This window comes from Eptatretus burgeri, chromosome 1 (assembly GCF_056783735.1).
Source record: "Eptatretus burgeri isolate ZD-2024b chromosome 1, Ebu_testis_v1, whole genome shotgun sequence".
Lineage (NCBI taxonomy): Eukaryota > Metazoa > Chordata > Myxini > Myxiniformes > Myxinidae > Eptatretus > Eptatretus burgeri.
In genome coordinates this window covers 134,666,563-134,682,106 of record NC_140961.1, presented here as the reverse complement: position 1 = coordinate 134,682,106, position 15,544 = coordinate 134,666,563, and the positions used below count along the sequence as shown (strand labels likewise).

The following is a 15,544-nucleotide window of genomic DNA, read 5'->3' as shown; positions in this document are numbered from 1 at the left end:
TGCATCATTTGATACTGCTGTTGAATGCATGTTTATTTATTTATAACTCAAGGCTGCCATACGTTTCAAATAGCTTGTATCCTCTACTTTCATTTCAAAATAAGAGGGCACAATTTGTAAAACCTTGTATTCCTTGAGGTAGTGGTGGTGGGGGGGGGGGGGAAGAATGCAGTTTTACTTTGTTTTTCTTTTTTATTATTTTCATTTTTTAGCTAAACTGATTGTCTGTCTGCATGTGTCTGTTCGTTTGTGTCTGCATGCATGTCCAAATGGCATCTCAATTGAATCATGACAATTAACCCATGTGCAACAACTCACCTCTTGCTGCAAAAGTTGAAACCAATGGAGCATCGATGTTGATTCCTTAAGCGGGGGGTGGGGGGGGGTGCGGTGTGGGGGGGGGGTGCGGTGCGGGGGAGTGATCGCATGCGTGCGTCTTGTCTGGTCTGTCTTGTTATAAGAGCACAAGGTAGTTGAGTGTAGCAACAAATGAAAAGGAGCTTGTGCCGTGGTATTTTGAGACATTGATGGTGTTTGGACAGAAATCGCCCATGTTGTTCTTGCTAAAGAAGCTTTGTACATCCTTCTTGACCTATGTGGCATCATTTGCTGGTGTTTTGTTTCTTGTGGAAGGCTAAAGTCCCAGGCACAGAGGATGTGGAGGATGCAAGACGTAGCCGGCGACCCAATAGTACCCCAGGAGAGCCGCCATTGCCAGGAGCAGCACGACGTGCCTTGCCCACAGTAAGTTATTGTTTTAACCAAAGCCCTACCCCCAGGTTGTTGCCAAACCGTGAGGAGAGCACCTGATGTCTCGTCACGCCAAACCTTTCCACCTGGCCCAGCCATCTCACAACGCTCATCTTCACTCATCTCTCTTTGAGTGTACTCCATCCTTTTGGTCGTGAAGGAGAGAGAAGGATGGAAAAGTTAACAATGCAAAAGCGAATTTTGGAAATGGTACCACACACCCACTGTGTGCTGTGATTTGAGCTTTAAAAACCTAATTTCTTTCCCAGAAGCTTTTGAATGATGACCTTTTTTATGCTTCTGTTGACAGTCGCCAGAGGCATTGTTTTTAGGTTTGCGGTCCATCCGTGCTAATTTTCTGTTTTCTCTGCAACTGCTTATCCGATTGAGAGGAACTTTTCACCATAGGTATAACTACTGATGATGAATGTTTTAATAATTATGTCAAAGGTGATGTGTGGCAGCAATGTTGGAAAAAAAGGAAAACTTTGGACCTCTGTCTCTGAAACCGCTCCATGGAAATAATTGAAACTTGGGACATCAAGTACTCCCCTTGGGAAACAAATGTTGTTTTTTTTTTATCCGTTGTTGAGGCTCGAATGAGAACTAACACACAGCAAGGGGACATGAGACGAGGGGTGGGAGAGGGAAGGACAAAACAGTGGGGAACAGACACATTAGAAGATCTGTGGAAGGGAGAGGGATGGGGTGAGGAACACGGGGTACACAAGATGGACATTACAGGGGGTGGGTTTGGGGTGGATTAACGGGGGTATAAAAGATCGGGGATTTGAATGGGGGAAGGTAAGAGGTGGTGGTGAGTGGCTGTTTTGAAGGCCTGGAGTGAAGAATGGAATAAACGCCCACACTATGTTCAATCCCAAAGGTGGGAAAAAAAAGAGGCGTAAAAGAGTGAAAGTGAGCAGTGATTCGTGATTTTGGTAGCTTTACCAGAAGGGGGTTGCCGGCGGACCTTGAGCACCCTGCACAAATATGGTGGGGACATATCGCAGACAGAGCAGGTTGGGAGGGGGCGAGCAGAGTCCATCTTATCCGGAGAGCAAGACTCGAAGCACCAAGGCCCTGGACTCAGACTTTTGTCATCCAGCATAGGTACCAACAGCGCCATACCCCATGATTCAGTGAATCCATGACTCCCCATGCCCGTGGGGCAAGGTAATCATGTGAGAATCTTCCATGCATGGTCATCATGGTCACTCGATCATCTTCCAGTGACCATCGAGCACATGGTCAATCTCCTTTGCCATACCACCAGCATTGGAATACCAAGTCCAGCGAAGAGCCTGTGGGCGCTAAAACCATGAACTAGCCACCCTAAATTCATGACGTCTTACAAAGTCAAGGAACTTGGTACTATTCTGGTTCACAGTTCCAGACCCATGGGGACCAACACACGTCTCATAACCATCCCTATCAGTTCCAGTCGATGCATTGAAATCCCCCAAGACTTGCAGAGTATCTTGCCTGGGGCACTGACCAACCACACACTCAAGTGTGGCATAGAATGTGTCCTTCACGATGAGATCACTCACCTCATTCGGAGCATATACAGAGACCAGGGGAACGACACCCAAGGAGTGATGAATCCTTGGTCTCATTTGCTCGTTGACCAGTGTTACCTCAATTATCATTGGGGTCAGCTTATTGGACACAGCTACAGCAACTGCTTGAGCATGGTAACCAACATTAGGTGTAACCACCTGCCATGATCTCATCACTATCCGGTCTCCGAACCTCAGTGCTGCAATATCGATGTTGAAACACTCGAGTTCAGATGATAACAGGTGATCATCCTCTTCGAGATGGACATTACAGGCACCCACCCAAAGGGATCGCCTCAGGTTAACCCATGGAGACTGCTTGGGGGAGGATGTGTGAATGACACGTCAGCACCACCCCAGCACACACTACCGCAATTTGACCTGGGAAGGTTACCCTGTGGTTTTCCTCCTCTCAGCGTGGGGGTCCCAAAGGCTCTGCCCCAATCCCGTCATCCGGAGGGCAGCTGCACAGGAGGTACTCCCATGTCGTGGGTTTTCAGTTTTCTTTACGTTTTTCTTGTGTTTTGCTGAGTGAAAGGTTTTCTGGTGGCCAGAATGCAAATCCTGCCACCAACCTCCTTTTAAAAAAAAGAAAAAGGTAACCCAACTGCAGGAGGACATCCACAGACACAGTTGTGCACTAGATATGGATGGCCTTTGGCTCACAAGGAGTTCCTCTGCCCTTTGACAGGTTTTGTTTTTAATCCTGCTGGGTGTCCATATTGTGACGTCCACGGGACTTGAACAGTCCCGCCAACGTAGAATGAGCCGAAACGATGGAGGCGGTTTATTTATTTATAACCCAAACATGGCGGTTCTAATCGCTCTACCGCAAACGGGACGAGGAAGGTGGCACGAGTCACTTTTCACTGAGTTGATGATGTTTATTCATTTTTACTATTAAGCAGAAATAACAAGACTCTGCAAGAAGAGGGATCCGGGGCGATTCGACGGGATGGTGTGGGATCGGGCGTCGGGAAAAACACAGACAATTCCAATGAATATAGAGATCTCAAACCTTCTAAGGCGCCAAGCGCGCACACACACACACACACACACACACACACACACACACACACACACACACACACACACACACACACACACACACACACACACACACACACACACACACACACACACACACACACACACACACACACCATAGCTATTTCTGGTGGTCAGGCTGGACCGTGGTGTGGACGCAACTGTCCCTGGATCGGCGCCGGACGAGCTGGCCTTGCTCTCGTCAGGGGGGCAGGAGAAACCGTGGTGCTGTCGACCTCCTGGTCTTGGCCCAAGTCCGCTCACAGCCGCCAGGGAACCAGTTCTGGCGCCAAGTTGCGAGCAGGAGAGGGAGGCAGGTCCGCCCGCCGTTCGACCCCGTACTCCGAGTCAGCAGAACCCCAGAGCCAACCAAGGTGAGGCACGAGGCTCAGCAAGGCTCCAAGACACGATCAAGAACACGATCGAATCAGCACAACAACAAGGATGCTCTCCGCGCAACAGCCTCCCCACCAAAAAAACACGATCTTTTGGTTGTAATCTTCTTCCTCTTCCTTTTCGACCCCGAACAGAACCTTTTTTATCCTTGGTCCTCGTCACTTCCAATCGAGCTGTTTATTGGCCCACCGCCATCGCCTTCCGCCAATCGTGATCACGGGGCGGAGCCATCCGCTGCACTGTCCTGTGACGTCATGGCCAGTCTCCAGAGAATACCAAAAAGGGGTTTACGCAGACACACTTACCCTATCCCGTGTCCCTATCTAATTACGTGACAATTATCATTTCCCCCCTTGAAGAAATGAACATTTACTAGACAACTTATCACCACTGAATTGCTACTTATTACATCGAGATCCTGGTAAACTCGAACAGCATGGCATACCTAATTAAACATCCTAATTACCCTTTGAATGCATACCCCCCCCTCAAACGTAACAATATCATACACCCTCCAAACCAGGAAACATGGTGGGGAAGAATGTTTAGTCGCTGACAGCCCGACCAGGAAACTGGTTTGTACAGGTTTACATGGTACCTGTAGCAGGTCACAGATCTAATCTGACCTGACCTGACAACAGTACAAGTATGTTTAATGATATGATTATGTGGGCAGAGGCATATCGGTTTACATCATGATGTCAGTGCTATTCTATTTATTTAAAAATTTTTTATGCAAGGTGAAATCCTCTCCTAAAAATCGGTCCTTTCGGAGAGACATGGCGAGAGTGTGATGTTTGTCAGGATTGAAGGACATGTTTTGTGTGTTGGACCAGTTTGTGATTTTAATCAGATCTGCAGAGAGCGAAGAAGCTGCTGCTTGCCGGCCTGAGGGATGACAGATGGTATGGCAGAGGATGGAGTCATCAGCAGAGAGATAAAGAGGATTTTTGAGAGTCAGAGAGATCATTGATGAAAACCACAAAAAGAGCGGCCCAGAACGTTGTCTTGAACTCCAGCCTGGACAGGAAGAGGGGATGAGAGAACTCTATTTAGGGCCACACGTTGACTGTGACAGGAGAGGAAGTCTGTGAGCCATGAGTGGAGATTGCCTTGGATACCATAGGAAGAGAGTTTGGTGAACAGGACAGGGTGCCAGACCGTGTCAAAAGCACACGATATGTCTGGGGATCTGGCTCTGATTTCCTGTCTGGCATTGAGTACTTGCATCCATTGCTGGGAGAGCAGAAGCAGCATATCCAGGGTAGAGTGACCTGGTCTGAAACCATATTGATTATCGGAAATCAGGCCATTGGAGAAGAAGAAGGATTTAATGTCTGAAGCGATGATGGATTCCATAACCTTGCTGATGATTGGGAGAAGGCTAATTGGTCTGCAGCTGCAGGGATCTGTTTTTGCATCTTTTTTATGCAGGTCGGTAATGTTTTTGCTGGTTTCCAAGAAGATGGCAAATGACCTTGAGAAAATGAGGGTGAGCAAGAGCAGAGGAGCAGGTTTTTAGGACACGTGGGCTGATGCCGTCTGAACTGGTTGCAGAATCTGAGTCGAGGTTTTGACAACAAGCTCTCCACCTTGTCAAGAGAAAAGGACACAGAGTCCAGGGACAGTTGAGCGCACTCGGTAAGGTGGGTACAGAAAGCGATGGGTTTCGGACACAAGATTTCGATACAAACACCGAGTTTCAGCATTCAGCCTTTTCACGTGTGGTATCAGCAGTACGGCCATTTGAGGAAAGGGAGGGGATGGAAGGGGAACATACACCAGAAACAGATTTGATTAGATGCCACCAGGATTTGTAAGAGGGAGAGAGGTTTAAGAGTTCAGGCTTGAGCTGAGAAAGATTTATGCTTTTTTTTTGGCTCCAAATTTAGTTTTGATTGAAATGTGATTGCACTTTATTATCATTGATTTAAATGTAAGAAAAACTCAAGGTCTTCTGAAATGTTAGCAGTGGCCTTGCCTTTTTATGTTGTGCTGTACTTGTTAAACCTAATGTTTCCATGTTTTGGTAGCTTGCTGTTAACAGCCACAGCTCCATGATGAGTAGAATTTCATTGTTGCTTCGAGCTGTTTTCGTACATTGAGCAACTGTTAACAGGAGCTCTCTCTCGGATTCAACGATGTCGGTCATCCTGCAGAAAGTGTATGCGATTCGGAAGGTGACATCTGTGGAGGTGCATCCGCGACTTTAACACTGCTTTTTGGGGTCTCAAATCAAAGCAGTTGTCTTGATGAAATAGCAGGTGTTACCGTGACTCCATGAATACTTTCTAAACGTTCTTAGTTGGAGTTCAGAGGGTAAATGGTCCTTTAACCAGGGAATTTTGCAAATTTCTACACTGCTTGAAAGGAATGAGGCGATTTGTGGGGAAAATCGAGGTGGTTTCAGGATCGTTCTGTTAAAGCTTGAAGTTTCTCTGGATGAAGTTTCTCTGTATTGCAGCTTTACTGCTGGATGGCTATCATTTTGTTGGGGAATGATGATGATGCTGATGCTGTGCCCCCTATACCAGTGCACTGGTACTCATTCTGCTGACCTCTGAAGGATGACAGGCCGAGTCAACCCAACCTGGTGTTGATTCAGTGGCCAACGGGGCTCAAACTCAGGACCCTAAGATCCCGAGCCATTAAGCCAAACACCAGGCTGTTGGTCAATGTGAGCGGGATCCATCCAATTTATTTATTAATTTTTCTCAGAAGTTTGTAAAGCTATCAGTGTTGCTGACTTGCTCCAGTGCACTGACCACAGAGGTGGGAAAGGCACGCTTGGTGAAGAACTTTCACGTGTCATTTGCTTTGGATTTAAAGTCTGAATTGCCCCTGGCCCCTTGCCCCTATCCTGCCCCCGGGGCTGTTTTGCTGAATCAAGGAGTTAAATCCCGAAACCTTGTCTTCTTCCTTCCCATGGTTAGCAAACTTCGATCAACGTTCTGTTGATTCCATCAATTGTTCTGCATTTCCGCTGACGCAGATCAACACCTGCCTTCACGAGCATGACTAGGTCTTCATTCTACATTTTTATTTATTTGTTTGATGTAATCTATTGATCTGTTTATGTATATGAAACAAGTGATGACCAATCATCTTGCCTTAGTTGCATTACATTTTAAAAATTTATTTAACATTAAAAGTATAGCTTGATTTGTAAAGCTCTTCTTCCTGTGCATATCACACTCCTAGGCCAAGGCACCGAGCCCGGATCGAGAAGAGGAAGCATGGAGACAGCGAAGGCAGCAATCGAGCAGTGAAGTGTCAGCCGCTGTGGAGCGAGCACGGCGCCGCCGTGAAGAGGAAGAGCGACGAATGGAGGAGGAGCGTCTTGCAGCATGTGCAGCTAAACTTAAGCGGCTGGATGAGAAAAAACTTGGAGCAGAGGCCCATCGTTGTGTGGACTCCACGACTACCATTACAACCTCTTCTACGACGACATCTGGGTCTGGGACCACAACTGTCGCGACTCCAGTGACACCACCACTGGCCATGACCCGAGTGGAGACTGCCTGTCCTTCGGTTTCAGTTGAAGTCGAGGTATTGGTTTTGGCAGCACCTCCTCAGACATTTCAGTCACAAAACCAGCCTCCATCTCCTATTCCTGCTGTGGTGGCTTTTGCATCACCCCAGAAAGAGGAGGTTCAAGAGAAGGACAGTGAGGGAGGAACAGGGGCTGTTTCACGACCAGATGTAACATATGACGGTGTTGTGCTTGACAGTGATCAAGGTAAGTTTGGCACATACAAACCACTGTGGATGTGTGTATATGTATATGTATATGTATGTATATATATATGTATATGTATATATATATATATATATATATATATATATATATATATATATATATATATATATATATATATATATATACACATACATTTTTATTTATTTATTCATATAACAGGAAATTTCTTTGCTGAAGATGGGATGTCCATAGGTATCATGTGGGTGCCATTTTCTCCAAATGTATTTGTCATTCAACAATGGTTCATCATGAAGTTGTCTGAAAACCTCTATTAAAAAAAAAAATAAAACAGAAAAAACATGCTTGTATTGTTTAATTTGACTTCAGGTTAAAATGTTTTGTTTTTCTTTGTTTTTTTTTTAAACTCGCCAGCTCTACAACTTTTGCAATTAATGACCATCAAGAGCTTGTATACACAGAGCAAAGCAAGTTTGGTGTTGCTCCTTTTACCTGTCTTACACTGTTTTTGGAAATTGCTTTGTGTCAGGATCTTTGAAAGTTGACCTTGTAAAAAATGTTTTCCAATGACCTAAGATGGTGACAATCTTGTGTAAGATAATCTCCCCACTTGTTTCAGTTGTTCTTACAAGGAATGGCAAAGAAATTTTTTTCACAGGAGATTTGGCCCATCATGCCTGTGCCACACCAATACCAGATTTTTTTTTTTTTTTAAATAAAAAAAATCCTTCAATACCCCTTCTTCGTGTGCAGCCTTTTGGCTGCTACACTGGTACTCATTTTGCCGACCTCAGAAGGATGACAGGCTGAGTCAACCCCCTGGTGTTAATTCAGTGGAAAACAGAGTTTGAACTCAGGACCCTGGGATCCCAAGCCACCACCCTAACCGCTAAGCCAACGCCAGGTTTATTTAACTGTGAGCTCCCATCTCCAACAGTGGAACGATTGTCAGCAATGATGACTTTCAACAAGACCCTCTTTAAGTTGCAAGCTTTGGTGTTTTAGTAATATTTGAGGACTGCCCCTAAAAGTACACCTGGTGTTGGCTTAATGGTTAGGGTGGTGGGCTTTGGATCCTAGGGTCCTGAGTTCAAATCCTGCTCAGCTGTTGAATTAATACCTGGTGGGATTAACTCGGCCTGTCATCCTTTCGAGGTTGGCAAAATGAGTGCCAGCATGCTGGTATACTGTGTCGGAGTGGCGACCTGTCCAGGATTGTGCCCAATAGCCAAGGAGACTGCTTTGGCAGCACCAACGCTCTGTACAGAGTTTGGTCCCAATCTCCTCCTCTCTGGAAATTATTGTTTTCATGTTTTGAGGTGAACTCTTCCACTTGTAATTTCCTTTTTCCATGTATCTTTATTCATTTTCTCGCATTGTGGCTTGGATGGAGATGGTGGTGGTGGGGGGGGGGGGGGTTTGGGTGATGTCAAGCAGGCAGGTTTTTCAACATTTAACAAGTGACCTTTGTGTTCTGCAATCTAGGCTCTGCCGTTGTACTCGGTATTTGTGCAGTTGCCGGTTTCATGGATTTGTATCAGGTTGTTTCAAGATGACCGTTTTCATTGATGACGCATAGGAGTCGAGCGACCCGTTTCGGCGATCATTACATCAGTCAAAGCAACGTTAACCAGCACTCATTTTGTCGATTTCAATGGCTAAAGGCTGAGTTGATCCATCGGATGTTATTTTGGCACAGCTGGGACCCTAAGATTCTTAGCCAACCCCCTTAGCCCACTACAAGGCATGTATTGATTACAAACGAGTCCAAGTGGAAAAAATGGTGTCCAGTATCTTTTGGTGATTAAAATACGTGACTGCAAAGCAACTGTGGATGACATGTATAATGAACGAGTTTTGTCGGTGAAGGCCATGTAGATCTGTCCTGGTGAACAGGTATAACGACGTAAGAGATCAAAGTACTGTACGAGCCCAGTTTACGTGAGGGATGCGTTTCTGAAAAGTGTGATGAAAATCGAAGCAGTTTTTCTCATAAGAATCAATGGAATAAGCGGAGATGCGTTTCCGATGCCACCACGTCAGGTTTTATATTTTGCTTTGTACCTACTGTATGATATGATATATTACCCTTTTTTGGTTATTTCTCCGAAATAATCTCGAGAGTGCGTCACTGTGTCTGTCTGTCTCCATACGTCTGTTACCATTTGATTAAAACATTTTCTCAAAAACTACCTGAGCGATTTATGGACCAAGTTTGGTATGATGCGTCAGGACAGCAAGGTTTCCATGGGGTTGCGCTTCCCATCCGGATACGCCCCCCCCTATAAAGATGGTTTTACCCAAAATTTTGGTGTTTCATTCAAAAATCTTGTCAGAAACTGCCAGACAAATCCAGACCAAACTCTTCACGAGCCATCAGGACCATGCCCTAACCTTAAATTGTGCTCCTCATGGCCATATCGCCCCTGGAAAGGGAGGGGGGCATGGGCCCCCCTCCCTGAATCCCTCACTTGCACATAAACATCTTCTCCACAACTACCTGAGCGATACAGCCCAAATAGGGTGCAATCCATCAGGACAGTAAGGTCTCAGGTTGTGCTCCCCATCTGGGTACACCCATTTAAAGGGGTCAAAAGAGGGGTTTTGCCCCTAAATATTGGTATTTCATTCAAAAATCTTCTCAAACGGGCAACTAGATCCTGACCAAACAAATCATGTGGCATTGTGAGCAAGCACTAACCTTAAGTTGTGCTTCCCATGGCCATATATCTCCCCTAGAAAGGGGCCGACGACCTCCCTCCCCCTAATCCTTCATATTCACTAAATGTATTTTCCTCACAAACAAATGACCGATGGACCAGATTTGGTATGATGAATCCGAACGGGGAGGTCTCGTAGGGTTGTTGCTCCCCATCTGGGTCCACCCCTATAAAAGCCTAAAAATGGGAGGGGGGTGCAGTTTACCTCAAATTCAGGTAATTAATTTTAAAGTATTCTCAGCAACCAGTGGCCAGATGCAGACAAAACTCTTCTTGAAACATAAGGACCATGCCGTTAACTTAAGTTTTGCTCCCCTGGACAGTACGAATTCAGGAAGAGGGCCATGGCCGCTTCCCCTTCATCCCTCATTTTCACCCTGTCTGTTGGGGAAGCAACTCGGTCCCTCACGGGGCTATTTTTCCTTTCGGTAGGTGTGTGGACCAGTGACTTTTAGCCTATACACATGTTTACATCTAATTTTTTTTTTCAGCGCATATTGAACAATGCTCGCAACAGTTCGGAACTGGGTTATGCGTCAAAGGTCACAATTGGGCCGTAATGGTGTAAGGGGCAATGATGCATGTTACACCTGAAGCCATGCCTGGGAGAAATTGCACACTAGGCCCCAATATACAAGGTCATTTAATTTATTATTTTGCAGGAACATCACTCAAGAGGAACGTAGTAAACTAGAACGGTACTCAGTGGAGCACATACCTCCACCAGGTTGGAAAGTTTGTTTCGTATCCCACTGAGAGGTCAGATTTGGATCCGGGCCCGAACCAAAATCGAATCTGCTTATTCTCGTTACCTCACCAACTCATCCACTTAGTTTTGTCATAACTCGTCAACAAATATTTGAAATATCGTGCTGTTTATTGTTTTTGGTCCCATCTCTCAATGGTCAAGAATCGCTTGAAAAATATAAAAAAATTCCTCTGATCTGGATCTTCACCAAAATGGATTCGATTCTTCCTTGTCACACACCGGACCCTCCACCATGTTTCGTCTGAAACCGTTCATAACTTTTTTGAGATTTGTTGTATCGAGTTTTTGGCCTTATCACTCAATGGTGAAGAATTGCTTTAGAAAATTCTCAGATCCAGATCTTCACCAAAATCGAATCTATTCCTCCTTTTCAATCACCCAACCTGTCAACTAAATTTTGTCCGCATCCATCCGTAACTTTTTTGAGATATCCTTTTCATAGGTGGACATTGGTGAAAACGTACAGTCACCTCTGCCCAATACCTGGTGTTGACTTGATGGTCAGGGTGGTGGGCTTGGGATCCCAGAATCCTGAGTTCAAATCTCACTCAGCTGTTGAATTAATACCAGGTGGGGTTGACTGCCTGTCATCCTTCTGAAGTCGGCAAAATGAGTGCCAGCTTGCTGGTATCCTGTGTCGGAGTGGTGACCCATCTAGGATTGAACCCAATAGCCAAGGAGACTGCTTAGGCAGCACCAACGCTCTGCACAGAGTATGGTCCCAATGGATGGATGGAACCTCTGCCCACCTTCGGTGGTGGAGGTAGTTGTGATGTATAAATTTCACCCATGCAGGATTGCTAAAAATATCGAAGTCATAAGTAGAAAGGGGAGGGGTGGGGGCTTTATGGTTTAAAAATCCATACACAGTCCATAAAATGATCTGATGTATCCAATTGCCTGTCCGATATTTTATTTATTTATTTTTTAAAATTTATTTATTATTATTATTATTATTATGTCGTTTTTTTTGATTTTCTAGACATCATGTGTAAAGACTCATTTAAGCAACTTTATTAGCTAAAGATCATTGAGGCCCAGCTAGTTGAGACTGGCTCCTGTCCTTTTGTCTGCGGGATGCGATGAGTATCGAATACCTCAAGGATGTCAGGTTTCCTCCAAATAACACCAGTGACCGTTTCAAAAGAATGATGGCCATAATTGACTGAATAGTTTGTGGTTACAACAATTTTTACTTTCATTAGGGATGCTCCACGAAACGCCACCTTCACTCAACGTTTTGCCCAACGTGGAAAACCTGCTGGGGAAACTAATAAACTTGCTGCAACCTCTGTTATATGGACCCCCCCCCCATTCCCCGCCCTTCCTCATCATGGCGAGACAGACCAAATTCTGTATTTTGATCTGATTTAATGATGCACAAGCTATTTTCTGACATTTTGCCACAAAAATTGTATCACTGATTGGTGGCTGTTCCTCTAATGTGTTTGACTCCAGTGCACTCGATCTTGAGTACTTGGTGGCAAACCTTGTTAAACCATGTGAGATTCACAATTCCTTTGAGACGTCTGTTCTATCTGTTCAGGAGTTGTTTACAATTGTGGAACAGGGAAAGCTGACTTGCTGAACCACCATTGTATTTTGGTTTTGGTGGTGGTGTCCTCAACCCCAAGATTCATTTCAAACTTTGACCCATTTAATCATGCCTATAATCCACACTGTGTTTTGCAGTGGACACAGCTCCTCCACCACCCCCGGCATATGCCTGGACGGAGGATGTTCGGGTTCCTTGCGAAGAAGATACAGTGCATGGTACAAAAGCAGCCCAGGAAGCAAGTGAGGCAGAACTGATTGCAGCACGTGAGCGCCCACAGTGCCTGGGGCTTGGCCCCGGCTATAGCTACTCTCGCCAGTTTCAAAAGGCACTGCCACCACGCTTCCAAAGACAACAACAGGTATCATGAAGTTAGCAAACCCCTGTTTGGCCCCTTTATATTAAAAAAAAACAACAATATCCTTTCTTGCATACCCACCTGCCTGCAACAATCGGATTTTATTGCATGTATGTCAATCTCTTAAGTGAATTGTACACAAACAATACTTTGGCTTTGTAATGGAAGCTGTTCAGTTCAGCCGTTTGACTTCTTGCATCTCATCTTGGCTGTAACTGTCATTATTTTTGAAAATCTGGCTTCCTGTTCCATTTTTTGTTGTTGCATGTACCATGTGTTTTCCTTCTGATAACAATGGAACGCTCCAAGTAATATGGAAAAATGCTTTAAACGAAACTCTCCTGATGGGTTGGATTAAATCTAAGGACATAATTTAATTCCTGGTGACTCCTTCGATGGGACAGGGATGGTGTGTGCGCTGTGATAGGAGCAGATGATGAAGCAGCAACAGCAGCAGCACTGGCAGCAACAGCAGCATCAGCAGCAGCAGGGCTTGCAGTTGTCAGGCCCTACACCACCACCTTCTCAACAAACGGCTCCAACCGTATCTCAGCAGCAGCAGCAGCAGCAGCAGCAGCAGCAGAGGGGTCCATATCAGGGCTTGGTAGCTGGACCCCACATTCCACCCCCACCCACAATTAACTACGACCCACGCTGGATGATGATGCCACCATACATGGATCCTCGGTTAATTGGTGGTCGACACCCCTCACAGCCGCCGCATATCGACCTGCATTCAGCTCTTCATCCCTCCAGTGAGTTTGGGAGTTTTGTTTTCTTTCTTTGCTGGATTAGATATTGTGGGTTCTTGCTATATTAAAATAGATGGTGTTTTTATTGGAGGCATTGTGTTGCATCTTTTGCCCATCCATCGCACTTCCCCAGACATTGTGGCTCCCAAACAAGTCCTGCGCCGTGAACACCCAGATGGAGCTCCATCATCCAACTTGGAACCTTACTTGCACCCCACGCAGACTCTAATGCGCGACCGCACCACACCACCTGTGGATCCTCGTGTTGTCTGGGGCACTGACTCGGTTCCTCAACCGTCGGCTGCCCCTATCGGTGCTCCAGCAGAGCCACGACCAGCACCATCCCCATCACGTTATCTTCAGGATGTCCACGATGCCAGGTGTGCAATGGAAATTGTTCCCAGTTGTAATACTATCTGCTTGGTCTTTGCTTATTCCACATGTTTTTTTTTTTTAAAGGCAAGGATGCAAGGTGGTGATGTGAACGAAATTGTAGTTGGCAAGAATAATGGTTTTCCTCGGCAGAAATTTGGGGTTTTGTTGGGTTGGATTGGTTTGGCTGAGCCATTAGTTTTGTTTTTTCTTAAGGACATTGCGATTACTGTCAACTCTGACATGTTAACTTTTTGCATATGTAATAAAATATTTTGAGGTGAAAGTGTGGGTGTGGGGAGGTGCGAATGTCCTGTGACATTGGTCGAGGACTGGCTCTGAATTCTGGCCATGGAAGAAGTGTATTGGTTATCAAAGAATAATATCTTGCAGTCGTCAGTGCCGTTTGTATGTAGCCCGTGGCTGAGAGTTTGCATCATTTCTCGCAGGGGTGTGGTGGTGCCACTAATGCAGTTAGCCCCCACCCCCCCCCCCCCCCTCGTAGGTTAGAGCAGGAATTTGGAATTTAATCAGGGTGCTGGCGACAGCTTACCAACTCTTTGCAAAGGATACCGTTGGATCCTTAACACCCACCAACTAATGACATCAGGTGGGATGGCCAGTTTAACGTCCATCTCATGGTGCACACATTGATGATTTATCCTGGCTGTGAAACACCAGGATGACAGTTTATAGCTTGGGTTACATTCAAACCAAAGCAAGATAGCTCAGAGGTGTGTGCGTACCTCTAGGCTATCCTGACAGCCCTTCTCTTGCATGAACGTATCAATTTTTATAAAGTGGCTTAAATAAATTTGTTGAGGTAGGACAGTGAAACTTTTTTTTATTTTTATTTTTTGCTCTGCAGGGTGTTCCAATAAGACCCAGACAACTTTGGTTGTTATTGTATTTAGAACCACAAATGCTACAATGATACCCTTTGGTTTATATGATACAGTAATGCATAAGGTATTGTGCACACCATCGATGCACTTCAATACGAGCTCGGTTTGTCGTGCGTAGGACACCAAGTCAGTACACGAGTTCTTGCCATGTTCGGCTCGGCATATTTGCGTCCACCAGTAGGCGTACAGCTGTGATCCGTGAATGAAGATCCTGCAGGTTTGCCACCTTGGTGTTATAGACAACATCTTTGACAAACCCCCACAAAAAAAAATCAAGAAGGGCTATGTATGGTGATCGTGGGGTCCGTCTCAGCCAATCCAGCGACCTGGAAAATTTTCATTCAGGATGGCTTAAATGGTGAAAGCCCAATGAGGGGGACCGCTGTCCTGTTGAAAAATATTGGGTTGCAGGTCTTCAATCTGTGGGAAGGTGAATCTTTCCAACATGTTCATGTAAATTGTTGGTCACTATATCCTCCGCAAAGAAAAACGAACCCCCCAAGCAGACATGGAGAAGGCCACACCACACATTGACCTTTGGACTGTCACGTACGTGTTCAATGACCACGTGGGGGATTTCAGAGCCCCTTGTCCTCACATTGTGCCTGTTGACCTTCCCCGAAAAATGAAAGCGAGCTTC

General features: G+C 45.5%; 1 protein-coding gene across 11 annotated transcripts in view; it reads left to right on the top strand.

Annotated features, from left to right (window-relative positions):
• The window catches only part of PRRC2C (proline rich coiled-coil 2C), a 195,606-nt gene that overhangs the window by 119,093 nt on the left and 60,969 nt on the right, over nt 1–15,544 (top strand). For all 11 annotated transcript variants that reach the window (XM_085892298.1, XM_085890662.1, XM_085890129.1 and 8 more), the window contains 5 exons: nt 634–744; nt 6,957–7,494; nt 12,655–12,878; nt 13,303–13,630; nt 13,761–14,007. In XM_085892298.1, the coding sequence (XP_085748424.1) occupies nt 634–744; nt 6,957–7,494; nt 12,655–12,878; nt 13,303–13,630; nt 13,761–14,007 (1,448 nt within the window). The remainder of the gene's footprint in view (nt 1–633; nt 745–6,956; nt 7,495–12,654; nt 12,879–13,302; nt 13,631–13,760; nt 14,008–15,544) is intronic.